The sequence below is a fragment of the Dermacentor albipictus genome, chromosome 1 (assembly GCF_038994185.2).
Source record: "Dermacentor albipictus isolate Rhodes 1998 colony chromosome 1, USDA_Dalb.pri_finalv2, whole genome shotgun sequence".
Taxonomy (NCBI): domain Eukaryota; kingdom Metazoa; phylum Arthropoda; class Arachnida; order Ixodida; family Ixodidae; genus Dermacentor; species Dermacentor albipictus.
Window position 1 is genome coordinate 421,233,045 of NC_091821.1, and position 16,124 is coordinate 421,249,168.

Sequence of the window (16,124 nt, forward strand, 5' to 3'; positions counted from 1 at the left end):
CAAGTGAATCAACAGCGTGCTTCGGGGCATTTTCTGTCTCTTGTTTAATTTGACCCTACGGATAATTTGACCGGCTATGTCGGTCCCGTCATGGTCGAATCAATGGAAATTCACTGTATTTGGGGATGGGGCAGAGTATTTCATTTTCCTCTGACAAATTTTGTACCAATCTGACTTGAAGATTGTTGTAAAAAAGTGTGGCAGCACTTAGTTTCTTCTTTTCCACGTATACCATAGGGATAAGATGCCATTGTACTCTCACCCGGATCACTTTTGTTTATTACTTGTGTGTCTAGAAGTCCATGCTGACACATACTTCTTTATTGTATTGATTGTCAGCTTAAAGTTTATACTGCTTTTTGCTTTTGTACTGTGGGCTTCTGTCACAGCATTCTTAAGAGTGACCTGATTTACCTGTGACCTTCTCTCGTAAACCTCTCCTATATTATCAAATATTATAAAATATTTTTGTGTCGTATTGTGTGGCATTGGTATCCTCTGAGACGATGGGGAGCGCACGAAGCTACCTGTTGTAGTGGAGATGATTAAGCCTATAAACATCAGTTCCCTCGTAAAGTTCAACATCGACCATTCCAAAATGGTGTGCATGGTTTATTAGCCTGCGGAATACATTGCCTACAAACTATCGTGTAAAACAATTCTACGTTGATAGCGTAAAACCAATACTGTGACATAGTCATGCTGTATGATGTATGTATTAATGTGTTTTATGCATCTTAGAAAATGTGAAAGCCTTTCATACTGTTATTCTTTTGCTCCAAAACTGCTCTAACAGGTGTTTAACCAAAACATTTTACATTAGGCTTATCATTTCAAAAAGACGTTATCATAAGTTCTTAAATCCAGTACTACTACTACTACTACTACTTTCCCCTATGTTGTCCTTGGTGTCAGTGTTTGTTGGCTTCTTATGATGTGACTAATAAAAATCGGGCCCTTTGGTTAACCCCCTTTCCTCTCGTTTAAATCTAGTACTGTCATTCAGGGATGTGGGAGGGCCTTCCAACTGTGCCTTGAGATTCAATGCTAAAATTAAGAAAGCAATTGAAGAAAACCTATTTTGAAGGCACTGGCATATGGGAGGCAGTCAGCCAGCATTGAAAATAGTGAAATGCATCCCGGACCATCAGTCATTCGTGTTCAAGGCATGGCATGGTTCACTGATTGTATTTTGATGTCCTTTCCTACTGTTGAAATTACTGCAGGTCCCCCAGCAAGCGTTGCATCCGACAGACCGTGCCGACGCCCGCAGATGCCCGCGACAAGCCGTCCAAAAGCCTGGCCCGAATGAACGGGACGTCCAGCGCACATGTGCGCCCCTACGACAGCTTCAGCCACAAAGTACAAATTTCCGGGCCCGAGTACCTGCCGCGCAAAGCCTGGGTCGACGGTGCTGTGTGAGTTTTGCACTGCCCACACCTGAATTACTTGCCCTAGGGGCACAGTGCTCATGAGGTTGTACAGGGAAGCTGGCATATGAAGGAGAATATAAGTAGAAATTACGCAAATTTGAGAGAGGATTGGTGCCACCACTCGGCCGAAAGCAGCAGGTGCAGATGTTGGGCATCGGATCAAATGCCCGCCCACACACTTGTTTGTAATTTATACCTGGTGTGCGCATCTTGAAGCCTGTGTGTAGAACTTGTCTGTCGAGCCCATCTATTTGTAAAGATTGAGAGTGTTCAGGATGCATGAATGATCTGAACTGCTTGCACATCGAGTTGCTACAACAAAAATGCGACATCAAGGTGGCAGCAAAGATGGTGAATCAAAACAAGAAACTTGTGTAACTCTGGGAAACTAGCCCCTGACATTTCGTTTCTTTTTTATAGTGTTTGAATAGCACTTGACCTCTGATAATGAAAACGTTGATTAAGTTTTAGCATGAAATAACATGAATAATTTAGCCTCAACGCGAAAGAAATGCACTTGAGACATTCTTATAGGAATTTTATACAGGAGTTGATTATTGCCAGTCAACTAAACTTAAGAAAGAAATTCAGTTAGAAAACGGTCATTTTCCTCACCGCCTTCCTCTCTTCGTCCTGTACGCAGGGATGCCCAAGCATTTACACCTGCTATTCCTCCCAAGATGATCCGATACGCTGACGATGACTCTCTTCCAGAGCTGATAATGGTCAGTGTCGCATGCATTCTTCATCTTTCTTTTTTCCTTTTGCAGCAAGTGCACTGAGGTTTGTCAAAGGCATGCTATGTAGCGTGTACACATAATTGCGGCGTTGATTGCGGATGATGCATACGTCTGTGTGTGCGAGTGTGCAGGCTACATTGTGCTTCTGGGAATAGGCTGCCCCACTTCATGTTTTGCGTGGCACCTGTTGTGGCAGCCGCCAGAGTGCGTTTCAGGAGTAACAGACCTAAGAACCTATGAACGCTCTCTGGCGATAACTCATGCACTCCTCCGCCTTTTCGGCCACACTGCCGTCGCGTGACTCGGGAGCACACGGTCTGTTTTTTTGCACGCCACTCATGCTTCTCCGGGAAGAGAGCTGTGATGCATTTCTCGCAAGTCGCATCCTCTAGCGCTTTTCCGAGTGTAAATACCATATTTACTCATGTAAGGCCCACCATCTTGTAAGGCCAGCCCGCACCCCCGCCTTCGGAGTGCTAAAATGATATGCAATAAAACCTCGTTAAACCGTACTCGCTTTAAACAGTAGTTTCGTTTTAAAAGAAGTAAAGTCAAATCCCCGACTCAGCGGCCATTAAACATAATGTGTTTTGTATCCACATAAACTGTACCAGCTTATTGCGTACGTATCGGTTAACACATAGTGTTTCCACTTTTCATCGCGTAAAGACGGCGGTGCGTCATCTCCATCGGGTCGCCCAGCAGAACAACAAGCCTCAGAGATAGGAACCATGGATCAGAACAATGACCTCCAAGCACCCTGTGCGTTTGCGCGTGAAGCCACATCAACATCTACATCATTTCAGCGCTGTGCCAGAGAGCGTTGTAGCGTCGTGCAAACAAGGACTCTCGTCATACCGAAGCTCGGATAAAAAAGACACTGGGTGCTTAGCATAAAAGAAAAATTAGACATCATTCGTGCTATCGAAAGTGACATGAAGTTGGCACTGGCACGCGACAGGGATCTACTGTTGACTACGGTGTGTGGCATTTGGAATACGAAGCAGCAGTTCCTCGGCAGCGTTGCTGCAACCACGAAGAGATGTCGGCTACGAGGTTAGACTTTTTTCCATTGTTGCCTCTGTTGTTGCCGAAGTGTTGCCGAGTGACAGTGATGAGGACGACACGGAAAGCGACAGCATGGGCGATTCAGGCCCGACAGTGGCGCAAGCTGTGTGTTACATCAGCCTCATGAATGCATTCATCACGACGAAAGCAGCACCCCGCAATCAAAAAGGCGCCCCGCAATATCTGTAGTGCTACCGCGCCCGTGCACGGAGAATATGCAACGCCAACGAGGCATCTGCCATGCGAGTGTTTGCAGAGAAGAGGGGGCTGGCTGAAAATCTGGCTTGCAGCTTCAGTGAGTTTGAGGCCACGGTCGTCGCTTTTAGGCTACCGCGGCACCACATGAAAATCACACTTTTGTTGTGCAAAGTGAATAAATACTACATGTTCTTTCCCCTTTCATCGCACTCTCTCTGAGTTCCGTTTTTGACAGGTAAGTGGGCGATCTCATGCTATTTCGGTCTAGCAGCACTACCGTTTAGTATGTACTTTTTCTGAGCTCCGGCCAACTACAGTTTAGCGAGGTTTCAGCGTATATTTCTTGAAAAACGTCGGTCCACCGACCAAACTTCTGGGTACATAAACCAAAGATAACCGTGAAGTTGTGCTTCTTATCTTTTTAAATACACTTGGCTCATTGAAAAATCCAGTTAATACTATGTGCGTGTGCGTGCGCATGTGTGCATTTCCAGCACTCACTGGTTAATTTCCTCAAGCCGCTACTAGATGACACCAGTTGTCCTGCCAGGGCAACAATGTCAGGGCATTGCTTCTATGCACGCGTTGTAAAGGGGCTGGCCACCACTGCATCATCATCGTCACGATGGCATATTATCGTCCCCATATCCGGGACCAAACGAAACCTACCAAACTACAACCGCCGTACCGCAACCTTGGTTACCTACTCGCCGACTGTTTGTAACAGTACAGCACATCGGCGATCAAGCATGAGAATGCTGGTATTGACAGCCATGTGCATGAAGCGATGCTTCAGTCCGTGAGCTATCAATCGGCAACTACCACAAACGCCTACAAAGGCTGTGTGTGTGCTTACGAAGCGAAACAGCGTACGCTCGCACCTTACTATTAGCCTGCCCCGTGTAAGGCTCGCACCCAGTAACAGATCTGAAAGAAACAGTGCGGGCCTTGCAGGAGCAAATACGGTCGTTCTTCCAGGCACTAGCGAGTCTCACTCTATCAAAGTCTGCTGGTGGATTCATCTGTGATATTGTGGCCCTTCCCCAGAAGAAAAAAAAATGGAGGAAGGAAGGATGTATAGGACAATCTCACTATACTTGCGGACAGTTTTCTGTGGCTATGAAGGGAAAGCTTCGTGGGCAGAGTTTCTGCCCATGCACTACTGCGCCAAGTAGTCCGCCAGCGTTTAAAAGTGCTTTTGGTTGCTCGAAACGGGTGCTGAATCGGCACAGCCTCCACATGCGACGGTTTCACATTTTCCTATAGACACGGAAGGGAAAAGTCACAAAATAAGTAAGCTTTTACATTCAGTGGTGCGTTTTGTCTTATTTTGCTGTTGCTAATATGGCTAGGTTTTCCCCAGCTTAAGCTAATGCAGATGAAAGTGCAGGACTCTCTTCATAAGCGCTCTCACTTGTGCGCGCCTCTGTAGCTTTCCCTTCAGAGCCACAGAAATTTGTTAGAACCTAGTTTAGTAACGTTGGTATGGGGCGATGGGCCAGGGGATTTGCAAGCCCGATCTCCCCCATCGTTCTTTTTTTTTCCCCCATTCTATTTCCACACGCTTGTGTTCGGTGCCCTTTTTAATTGTACCGATCAGTGCGGAAAAACTTCGCTCTTCACATTTTAAACCTGCACCATTTTGGTCCGCAGTTTTGTGTGAAAGCTTCGTGTGTGGCGGCCGCTGTCTGTGTGTGCAATTTAGTTGCAAACCGCATTTCCCTCGATTTAATTGCGTAAGTTGGCATCAGAGCTGGGGCAGAGAGTCCATCCTCGGGACACTTTGTTGTGCAGTGCTTAGGGAGCCGTTACGCAAGTGCAGTGGCTTCGTATTTATTTTAATTTTATTTTTTGTCCCGCCCTCCAAAGTCTGGCTCATTTCTGGCAGCATGGGCAGAAAAATATTTTTCAAAGAGAGCTGGGGAGGAGGAGGAAGGGAGGCGTCGCGCCAATAGGTTTGATCAAGAATAGCTCAATCATCGTTAGGAAATTATTAAATTCCGCTTTGCTGAGTGCTATGGCCCATTATTGCCATGGCGCCCGGCACATTACAGGGTTCTAGCTCAACCGCAGTCCGCGCTGTCACGAGCGCTGGCCTCTCGAGATCGCGCTGTGCTTCGAGGCATGCAGAAACCGTGTGTTGGGTACACCCCGCGGTCTAATGGTTAGTGCGTTGAGGTGCTGTGCTGAGGTAACATGCAGAGCGTAGTGCACTTGCCAATTCAGAATTCGTGTGGCAAGTCTTAGCAGTACTGACACCATTGCCGCTTAACTCATTTTCTTGTGTTAAACATTTAAGGGCGCCAAATGACAGTCCGTCTTCATCGGGTTCATGCATAAAGTGTAGCCTGTGTTTCACGATTCCTCTGATTCGGCTGAACTTGCTCATATTTGCTACTGGGATATGGAGTATACTTTCTCGGTGTTCTCTCTCTCTCTCTCTTAGTCGTTCCTTTCTATGACCGTCGCCGTTTTGATGGAGGCCAAATATTGCATTCGAGGAAGCCGCAGCTGCTATGCAGTCAGACTTTCCAAGAATAAAAAGAAAGTGTCACATCGCGTTTACCGTAGAAACAAGCTCCCTTAATGGCGTGTCATAATAAGCTCGGGGTAATTCCCGACATAAGCACTTTGGAACAGCGCGCGACCGCTCTTCGCGTGTTTCCAGCAGCCGCGCAAAGAAAGCGTGTTTCTTGCTGTTGAGTGCAATACGCAACGCTAACGCGCGTAGGTGAAGCCAATTAAGGCGGCGCCGGTTGAGCCCGCGGCTTGTACTGTAGTGTGTACGCGAGGCGCTGCTCTCTCCCATCGCTTCGTTCTCCTCCTCCTCTTCACGAACCCTCTCTGGGTAAATCTTGCTGCCGTTTCGCTGGGCTGGTCGTATAAACAAAGAAATAATCGGGTGTGGGCGTCGTCGTGGGTCGCTGTTCGCGGTGTCGGGACCCCGCGACGGCTTGTGTGTCCGATGCGGCACCCAACCCTGGTTCCGCGTGGGCGTCCCGCGCGCGGCGTTGACCGACAGCTGCTGCAGGCGGGGCTCGCATCGCGTGGGTTCACGTGACGGACGTGCGCGCGCGCGCACGCACTTCGAACGCACGTGGGCCGAGCGCGGACTCGCTACACAACTACGCGCTGTGCGCCGCCGCGCCTGCTGCTACATAGTGTACGTCGCGGTCGGCGGCGAATCGCGTCGAGCGCCCGTAATTGGGGGCGTTTGCACTTAAGCTCCGAGGAGGACTCGCCTGTGCGACGAAGGCAAAAAAAGAAAAAGGACATGTCCTCGTAGAATGAATCCTATTTACGACCCGCTGGAATCGGTGATGCGAAACAGTGGGCGTCCGCGTTTTCCCGAGCGTCCCAGTTCTATTTTTCTTTTTCTTTTCCTTTTCCCAGCGCTGCGACTTCACTGGGCAGTTTCGATGGGCGTGATGATCCCGCCGGCGGACGGGCGCAGACTCGTCGTATGCGCACCCATTTTGAGTGTCGAAGCGTGTTGAAATACGCACGGGGCGCTCGCCCTGCTGCTGTCAGAAGGAACATACGACGGGGGGCGCACGTGCGAAAATTGTTCACGTTTGTCACGTGTACAATCGCCCAGCTATTGCAGCCGACTACTTGCGGTTGGTGGCGCTGTCACCTTCTCAGCACGCCTGTGCGGAGCAGGGACATGGCTTCAACCGCCACTTGCACCTCTATATATATATAGCGCCAGCAAAGTGGGAGCCCCACATTTAGAGGGTTCCCTTTAAAGGGATACAGAGAAAGGCTAACCCCTATATTCAGAAATGCGTGTGAACTTGAGGCCCGTGTTTTGGCTAGATCCAAGTGACGCCTGGCGTGAATGCATACCACCCCTATCACGCTCATGGTGTTCCCTTATGTGCGTTCTCGACAGACGTCATTTAAATCCACGTCAAGTATGCGCTTCAAGCTAAGAACGCATGTCTGAATACGTGGGGTAACAAAGTATTCCTTCAAAACACTTTCTTCGTTAATTTCGTGGTACGAGGTTGATCGTTATAAGAACGCCCACCTGCTTGTATACGCCCACTTGCTTGGTCCTTGGACTGTGGTGTATGTTAAATAGAATAAATAACAATTACAAAAGAACAAACGAAAGCTAAAACTTCAATTTCTTCAGTTTGGCACTGAAACCTCAGCGCCGGTACGTCAGTATTACGTCACAGATTTAAAAGTATTTCCTCGTATTTGGGCCGTTGGTTGAAGTTCTCGAAACTTGCGAAGTTCAGTCTTAGTCTCTTTTACAATACAATGCCACCCGTATTTGCCGGTATACAATTAACTATAGGCCCGAGCAGGCTCCGTTAAAATTCATGACGTCACAGTGAACTGGTGTGGGAACGGCAAGGCGGCCGCCCCTCCCGTCTTTTGTTATGGCGTTTTTTGCGGCCTACCAAGTCTCTTCTCACTGTTAGCGTTTTCCTTTTTTTTTTCTTTTTTACGCGAAGCATTTCTTTGCGAACCTCGCCGGGTTTCGTGGCTGTGGCTGCAACCTTACTACTATTCTCTTGCCGAATATACCAACCACTCACAGCGGAGCATTCTCGCCGTTGGGTTCCTTGCACCACCAGATGGCGGTTGGGTTCCTTGCACCAGATGGCGCTCGCATCCCCGGCAGCGTAAAGCCCCTCAATCTCCCAAAGTAGCGCCATTCACTTCCCTCCTCCTCCGCTCGGCGCGGCCTCGACGGTGGCGCCGCCGGTGGTGGGCCTGCCGTAGCAGACGACGGCTAACACGCTACGGGAGGAAATCCGCGGAAACGTTCGTTCGAGTCCTGCGGAGCAGTTTTTTCAATCTAGATCTTGCTTTGTCAGTCGGTAACTGGCCTTAAGAATGTCGTGTCGGATTTGCGGAAGAAATAGAGAAAATCACCATTATTCAAGGCGTATTTAAGGCGTAAAGCGCGCGCACGTTGAAAGTTCGTGTTGCTGAAACACAAGCACGCGGTGTGCTCAGACACGCGAGTAATTACCAGAGTTTCAGGTTTTGACAGCGCGAAAGTATGTGCACGTGGTTTCGTAGGTTAATTTACGTACCTGCAGGATGCTTTTGTTCGGCCGGCGCGTGAGAGATTCCGACTGTCTGCGGTCAGCAATGCCTGGCAGCAGGGCCGTTTCTGTTCCGCGCCTTTTACAGATGTACTTAGCTCATGCACAGGTTGTGGTGGCCATGAGCAACGTTTTCACACATAGGCGGTATAGATAATTTTAACAACGTACCAGCATATGAAATCGTTATTTATTTATTACAGTGCAAATGGTTAGAATTTGATAGAAAAGAAAGAAGGAACTTGATGGGACAACTGGAAAGAGGTTCAGAAAATAATTATCCCCCTCCCTCATTGGCACCAGCAACACTTTTGTTGAAGTGCTAATTTTATCTCTGTATACTACGTGCGTCTGTATTCTTTTGCGTTGTAAGTTTTCACAAGGAAGCAGTGTTGCGTTAACTGGAACAGTCAAGGCACACAAGACAGAAGAAAAGTTGATTCTTGGGTTTTACATCCCAACACCACGATCTCATAAGGCACGCCATAATGGGGGCTCTGGATTAATTTTTTTTTGCAGCTGGGGTTCTTTAACGCACCCCCAATGCACTGGACACGGGCCCGTTTTGACACGGGCGTCAAAAGAAGAGGTTGGAGGAGCCGTGTCACTTCACAAAGCCGCGCGTTCTTTGCCACTTGCTCGAAGTCAGCCCGCCCGATCTTGTGAATCCACACTTTTCTTCGTTTTGCGTTGCGCCCGGCGGATGGTAAAACAAAAAGCTTTTTGCCATCACTGGGTCTGTTGTGGCAACCGTAGGCGCAGCAGCACGGCATCGCAATTAAGCACTCGGCCCTAACACATTGTATAAAACTACCGCGCTCCTTCAAACCGCCTGCCGTACTTCGTCGCGCAGGCCCAAGAATGGGGGTCGCAGCGCGCTGGAAAGAAAAGATATACAAAAGCGCGGCGCCTGCTCTGCGCCGGAAAGAAAAAAATATACAAAAGCGCGGGGCCCGCTTTCACGTGACACAGATTGGCCAATGGGGGAGCGGAGGAGGCTGGGGCGACAGGAGTGGAGGAGGAAGCGCCTGGGTGAGCGGGGTGGCGGAAAGATCTAAGAATGGCGCTACTTTTGGAAAATTGAGGGGCTTTACGGCAGCGCCGGCCGTGCGGGCGAAAGAAAGAGAGCCAGAAAGCTCGCCTTCGCGCATCCGTGGCGGCATGATAATGAGGAAGTAAACGCTTCTTGCGGATAGGGTGGATTCTAATTGCGCTATATACGTATGCGTGTGTCGTCTCTGAAATCATGATGCGCTCAAGGCGTGCGTCGTACTCCCTAGTAGTCGGCAACTCCGCTCAACAAAAAGATCGGTATAGTTTGTGCGCGCGCGCACTGGTTCTTGTGTATGTGTGTGTGTTGTAGGAGGTATAATTTATTCTTATAATGCTGGGGTTGGGCTCCTCCTCGCTCCATCACTGATCGGACCGCGCTGACATTCGGTGTGGCGCGCTGTTTGCTTCATTCAAAATGCACCAACCACTCGTGCACAGGTTAGCACCGTCATCACCAAGCCGCGCGTTCCGCCTCGCATCATATCGGCGCGCGCGGCACTCGCCCTTTCCTGTCCGCGTTTCACGCGCGGCGTGCGAGTAACGGAAATGTTGGTGCGGATTCCAGGGAAGAACCGCGCGTTCTCGGTCAGAGGTGCGCGATTTCCCGCCGTGACTCATGAGGTTATAAGCGCACGTGACGGGAGAATGGGGACTGATATTGCTTGTTCTTGTTTCATTGCTAATTTCCTGTCTCCGTCACTTCCCCTGTGACGTAAGGCAAGGCAGTGGCATATTGCCACCACGAGACAATTCAATTAGCTAAGTAACGAACGATTCGTCTGTCAGGACGTTAGAACCTTTTTTATAACGATCAAGTTTTTCATTGGATGGACCGCAGAAATCTCCGGGTATCCTTATCGCCTAACCACGACGTTGTGTTTCGAAAAATTCCTGGTTGTAACGAAAGAAAAAAACACGCAGAAGACTGCTCGACGGAAAAACCTTACACGAACATTAAAGTTAAAACTATATATATACTCTTATTTTGAGCTGATCTAGCTGCTCGCGCCACGGTTACTGTGACGTTAGAGCACCTACACAGCGTCGTTGTAATCTCCTAACACTCCTTCGCTATAGCTGACGATCAGAGTTTGTTATCTGCACAGAGTCAGCAAAATTCAATCTACAGTGGAAGAAGAAGAACAAAAAAAAAGAAAAGCGAGTGGAAAAATGTTCGGTAATTTCAACGCGACTCGAGAGCTGTGGCGCTGTAACCGCGCCGAAGTCTGGGCGAGGACGGCGAGGTAGTGTCGGCACAGAACACCTATACAAACTTAGAGAAGGGAAACTGTACCTTCCACAGTGCTACGGAAATAAGCGTAGCGGTGGCGTCGTGAACTAAAGTATGCGACCACCGGTGGCGCTGTACAACAGGAAACGGAAACGGGGTTTTGCACACGCTTTACCAGGTGTTCTGTGGTTTTACTGGGTTTCTGGCTTCTGCGCCTCGATCGTGCTCCCGCCAGTTTGGTTGCTGTGTGGCAAACGTAGCGCCTATGTGTATATGTAGGCGCTACGTTTGCCACACAGCAACCAAACTGGCGGGAGCGCGATCGAGGCGCAGCAGAATACATGTAGCGCTGAGTCATATCGAGTTAAGGCACACTCTGAACTGACTTTTAAGGGCATCCCGAGCGGTTTTTCGTTTATTACGCCGCCGTTACCCCGAGTTGTGCCGCCGCGCTCCAGCTGTTGCATTTCGTGTAGGGCTACTGACAGAATGCGGTTTCCAGGTGACACGATGGCCTCGACTGGAATAAACGCACATGACACCAAAGATTGAGTAAGCCTGAAAATATTTTATTTGCATTTTACAAGTACAAATAGAAAGCACACGTCTACGCATCCACACAAACGCGGTTACATAATCAAGAAATGGCTCATTAATAAGGGTAGCACAAACGCACAAGAAAGAAGACCGAAGCTACAAAACGTACGGTCGGCTGCTAAGTATAATAATTTCCCTGTCACCGCGTGTCACTTTTATACAGCATCTTTACAGCACTACCAGGCCGGGTAGTTTGGCCGAAAGAACGCAACAGCTTACGGCCGTCAGCTGCCTCTTCCTTACGGGCGTCATAATTATCCTAATCTCCGCATCAACGTCGTGCAAGTCCGCATACAGGCATCTGTATCTGAACCATATGTGCCAGCTTAATACATGTGTAGTGAAATTATGATAACCACTGCGTCTTATCAAACGTATTGGTTTTGCAAATGCGCATTACAGCTGACGGAACGACATACTGTAAGTGAAGCACAAGAGAACAAGAACAAAAGGAGGGTACAACACTTGAAGAAATGAAGAATTAGTAGGCGTACAGCAAACAAGCGATGACGGAGAACACACAATAATGATGCATCGGGTGTTCTGTGACATCGGTTTGCGTACTCACGGTGTTATGGAGATCAGCGGCATAAAAACGTACCTTCAAGCGTACTCCCTCAACCTCCGCCGCATTCATTATGATAATCAACGCCTAAACAAAATGAGGCACTATTTTTTGCCAAGAGTAGACCTCTTTACAGCAAGTCAATGTAATGACTCGCAGACGAAACCAGCATGCTTTCGAAAATGTTTTACCGGTTTTACCGCCGCAGTATTCGAACGCCAACGGCCAGGAAACACATCGATACCAATAGGCTGTCGGCTGTCGGTGGTTAATCAAGTACAAAAGCCTTGACGCTATGACTAAAAAGCAGCTTCAACAATCAAATTAAAAAAAAAATCAACTGCCTATTTGCCTGAGGTAACAAAACATCCTTAGACGCCTCGATTGTTTATGTCAATGGTTTGTGTAAAGTAAAAAATTCAGCATGTTCAGCGCCCCTAGCAGAGAAAGCACAAATTAAAGTATTCGACCAAATTACAGTAGCTCCACTTGCGCGCTTACGCTGAAACGCGCCTCGATTGATTTTTCGCCCTCTGTGGCCATTTGTTGAACTTGAGAGTGTACGGGGCCTGGTGTCGGTTTGAACAAGCAACGCGAACTCGCCTTGCACTTGAGTGCGCGACTCTTCGGGCCGTTGCGACAACAACCGCACCCACTCATCACCGGCGAAGCCTTATGAACACTTCGACCGCTATTGTGTTTTCGTAACTTCGTTTCTCCCAAATGAAAGACAAAAAACAAGTAAGAATAAACGAGGCCGGAATATGAGGAAGGAGCGACAAGTTTGGGGAAATTTTGCAACGGAGCATCACGGCCTGTAGAGAAGCTCGGAAGGATGGCGGTGGTAGAGGCAAGTGCAAGCGTACCAGACACTATAGAAAGGTCACCGTGCAATCGTCGCTGCTTCCGCTTAAGCGCTTTTGTGTTTTCGCGCGCACTCGACGTGGCAAGGTCGCTCGCCATCTTTTTTTTTTTCAGTGGATGTCATCATTGCCGCGTTTTCCCGAAGGCGTTGCATCATGCGCGTACTTCTTTTAGCGCGAGCGCCACTCTGCCCCGCTCGGATCTTCGATGAACTCTGCATTATATCGAATTTCCTTTCTTCTTCCTTCCTTTCTTTCTTGTAATCTCCGCTGCGGGTCCGCGCTATACGACGCAAGGTCCATCGAACGCTCTTTCGCAACGCTCGAGCCAGAGGGTCGGCGCTGCAGAAACGAATTATGAGCGGTGATATGATGCGCGTCGTGGAGATGACGTAGGGAAATCAGTGAAGCGTGTGTATAGTCGGTACGAAGTTCTGGGTCGTGATTTCGACGACGCCTTCTGTGTGCCTCCTCCGCCCACGCTCGCGGCCCTTGATTATGTGAGTGACGTGCGGCGGGCCTGGCGAAGGCGTCTCCGCGTCGGCCCACGTTTTATTGGCAATCCGAAGGTGCCCGCGTGGCTACGTATACGTGGGCTAACGTTTCCGTTCGCTCGCGCTCGGTCGCCGGCGTTCTCACGCCTGTTGGTTCTCTCTGTCTCCCTTTCCCTCTCTGACATCACCGCTCACTGGAGCGCCATCTTTCGCCCTCGCTTCGTCCTCACTACTTCTGGCTTTGAGTCATTTCGAACAAAAAAAAAGAAAGAATTAAGGATTACAGGCCAGTGTTTCTTTCCGACCACTTGGGGTGTTCAATTCTCTCGTTTATATTTTTTTTCTTCCTGCTCCTTCCGCCCCCCCCCCCCCGTTTACGCGCAGATACGCCTTTGAGCCAAGTCTTTTGTGCATTTGTGAAAATTCGGTTTTTGGTTCGCGGACGCGTTCGTTTTTTCCTTTGCTGGTTTCCTTTACTGCAGCTTTCGCTCTTTCTCGCGATAATTACGCAGTGAAAATTTTCCACTAGAACGTTTCACGTGTTGAAATATAAAGAAAGAAGAACATCAAGTAAATCGGGGTTTTTTTCCGCGCCAGCCACTGTAAGCTCAAACAAAATATTGCTTCTGGACACCTTTGTTATAAGAACACAGGTCCTGTACAAACAGGAGCCTGCAAAAGCCCTCTGTTTGCGGCGCTCTGGCTGCACCAGATTCGCTGCAGGAATAAATAAAGTGGCTCTGGCCCGATCTATTCAGAGTCGCAGTGTTAAGACTGACGTTGCTGATCTCAGTATTAGCGCTCGGCTGCCGCTAGGCGCTATCACCGTCGCCGACAGGAACAAACAGCAAGTCACTGCTGCAGCAGTTTTCGAGAATGCGATGATTACTCGAGAAAAAAATACATATAATTTCTGAACTGCAATGTGGACGGGTTCAATCATTATGGGAGTAAATGCGGTACTCGCAGAGCGTGAGTGGGTGGAAAAGAGCAACACCTCATTTCTGTATATTCATCACGATCATATGTTGTAGAAAAGGCCGCGACGGAAGTTGCCAACATTTCCGATATCACCAATAAGTAAATAAATAAATGAGTAAGTCGTGAAAGATAACAGGGAATTGTGAGTGTTCAAAAGGAGGAGTCGTTTATGATTGTGTGGGGAAAATAAATACTTCAGTTCATTAGTTGCCTCTGCCTCGTTAATTTTGCTGCACTGGGGGCGAGAAGATGCATGGTGAGGTGGCGTATGGGAAACCTTGATGGCCTTGTTAGCACGCACACAGTTAGCACGCACCAGAAAGAAGAAGAAAAGGAGCACGGGATCCTTCTTGCCAGTTCATTTTTCGCTATAGCGAATACATACTTCAGGCTTTCTTAGCAGCAAAGAAAAAAAAAATTTTAGTGGATAGCAAGCTTCAGTTAAACCTTGCCTTGGCAGATCGACAGAAACATTTCAGGGGATTACGAGTTCATCTTTAGAATGTAGATTTAGGTGTGTCTTTGCAAGAGGAAATTCGAACGACTATTTGCGATGTCTCTCTCCTCCGATGACAAGCGACGTTTCGCGTAAATCCTGTTTCACAAAACGCGGTGATTTTTTTCCGTCTTTTTTTTTTACACGCATAGAATGATCGAGCGCTGCATGCAGACCGTCGCACCTACCAGCTTAGTAACAGACTGCGCTGCTGCTTCTACGTACACTAGAACTATAGCAAAGGGCGCTGACCAAAGCGCAACGCGTCACCAGCGGCTGTCGTGTGGGACTCGTCAGGGCTGGCAATGACCGGCGCTTGTCGTAGACGCGTTCTATTTGCGGAGGTTGTCTCCTGTCGCCTCTGTAGCTGTCGCCGCTGACAGTCGTTGTTGTCTTTCACGCCAGCGCATGATTTATTAATTTTTTTTCCTAGCCCTTGCATCGCGAAGACAAACAGATCGAGTCCACTGTGTGTTCATACTGCGCAGGTTTCGGGCCCTGCCTATAACCGCCGGTCGCACGCCTATGCCGTCTTCGTCCGCACCTCGCCAACTCCGATATTTGTTTTCTCGTAGGTATAGCACGCGTCGTATGTATCTGCACGCTTTGTCCTGGGTCGTTCGTGCCTTGAAAACGCTGAGGTGGTGAACGCGCCGTCGACTTGTGTAGGAACGGTCGCCGCTCAAATGCGGCTTTCTGCTGCTGAGCAGCAGGTCGCTGGTTCGATTACCTGCCGCGGCGGGGCGGAACTCGAAAACATCAGTGTGCCGCACTTTGGGTGAACGTTAACGGAGCTCAGCTGGCCATAACTGGTCCGGAGAGCTCCAGTGCGGTTCGTAGGCCGCTGTGCGGCTTCGGTACGTCGGACTCCACAATTCATTATTGTGCTACCATTTATAGGTGTATTGCTACATTTCTTGCGTGTGTGTATTTCCTTAAATTTTTTTATTACGTAATTAGGATGTTTGAATCTTAAAACTATTCATTTCATCGGCCCAAGACGACCAAAGGTAAAGCTCACAAAAAGTTCCATAAAAAAAAAATTAAATCTATGTAAGCTTTCTGTGCCGTTTGCGTTCATTGACGGTATTTGACGGCGATGTCGACGGCATTCGACAGTCGTGGTGTGATGTTAAGTGTTGCGTGCAGCACTTGAGTTTTTCCACGTAGTGCACAGAACACAGAGACGTGTCATTTATTCACTCGTTCCTTTACTTAAGAGAGCCTGAATCAGCAATACTTTCTGACGACACATTTCTTTCTCCCGTGTAATGTGTAGGTGAACTGCCACGAGCGCAGAGAGGTAAGGTTAATCACGCGTTTCCTGACTGCGTCG

The 16,124-nt window shown here is 48.6% G+C and overlaps 1 protein-coding gene across 5 annotated transcripts in view; it reads left to right on the top strand.

Moving 5' to 3' along the window:
• Ptpmeg (protein tyrosine phosphatase Meg) overlaps positions 1-16,124 on the top strand; it is a 345,246-nt gene that overhangs the window by 214,405 nt on the left and 114,717 nt on the right. For all 5 annotated transcript variants that reach the window (XM_065429853.2, XM_065429854.2, XM_065429850.2 and 2 more), the window contains 2 exons: positions 1,227-1,418; positions 2,077-2,158. In XM_065429853.2, coding sequence (XP_065285925.1) covers positions 1,227-1,418; positions 2,077-2,158 — 274 coding nt within the window. The remainder of the gene's footprint in view (positions 1-1,226; positions 1,419-2,076; positions 2,159-16,124) is intronic.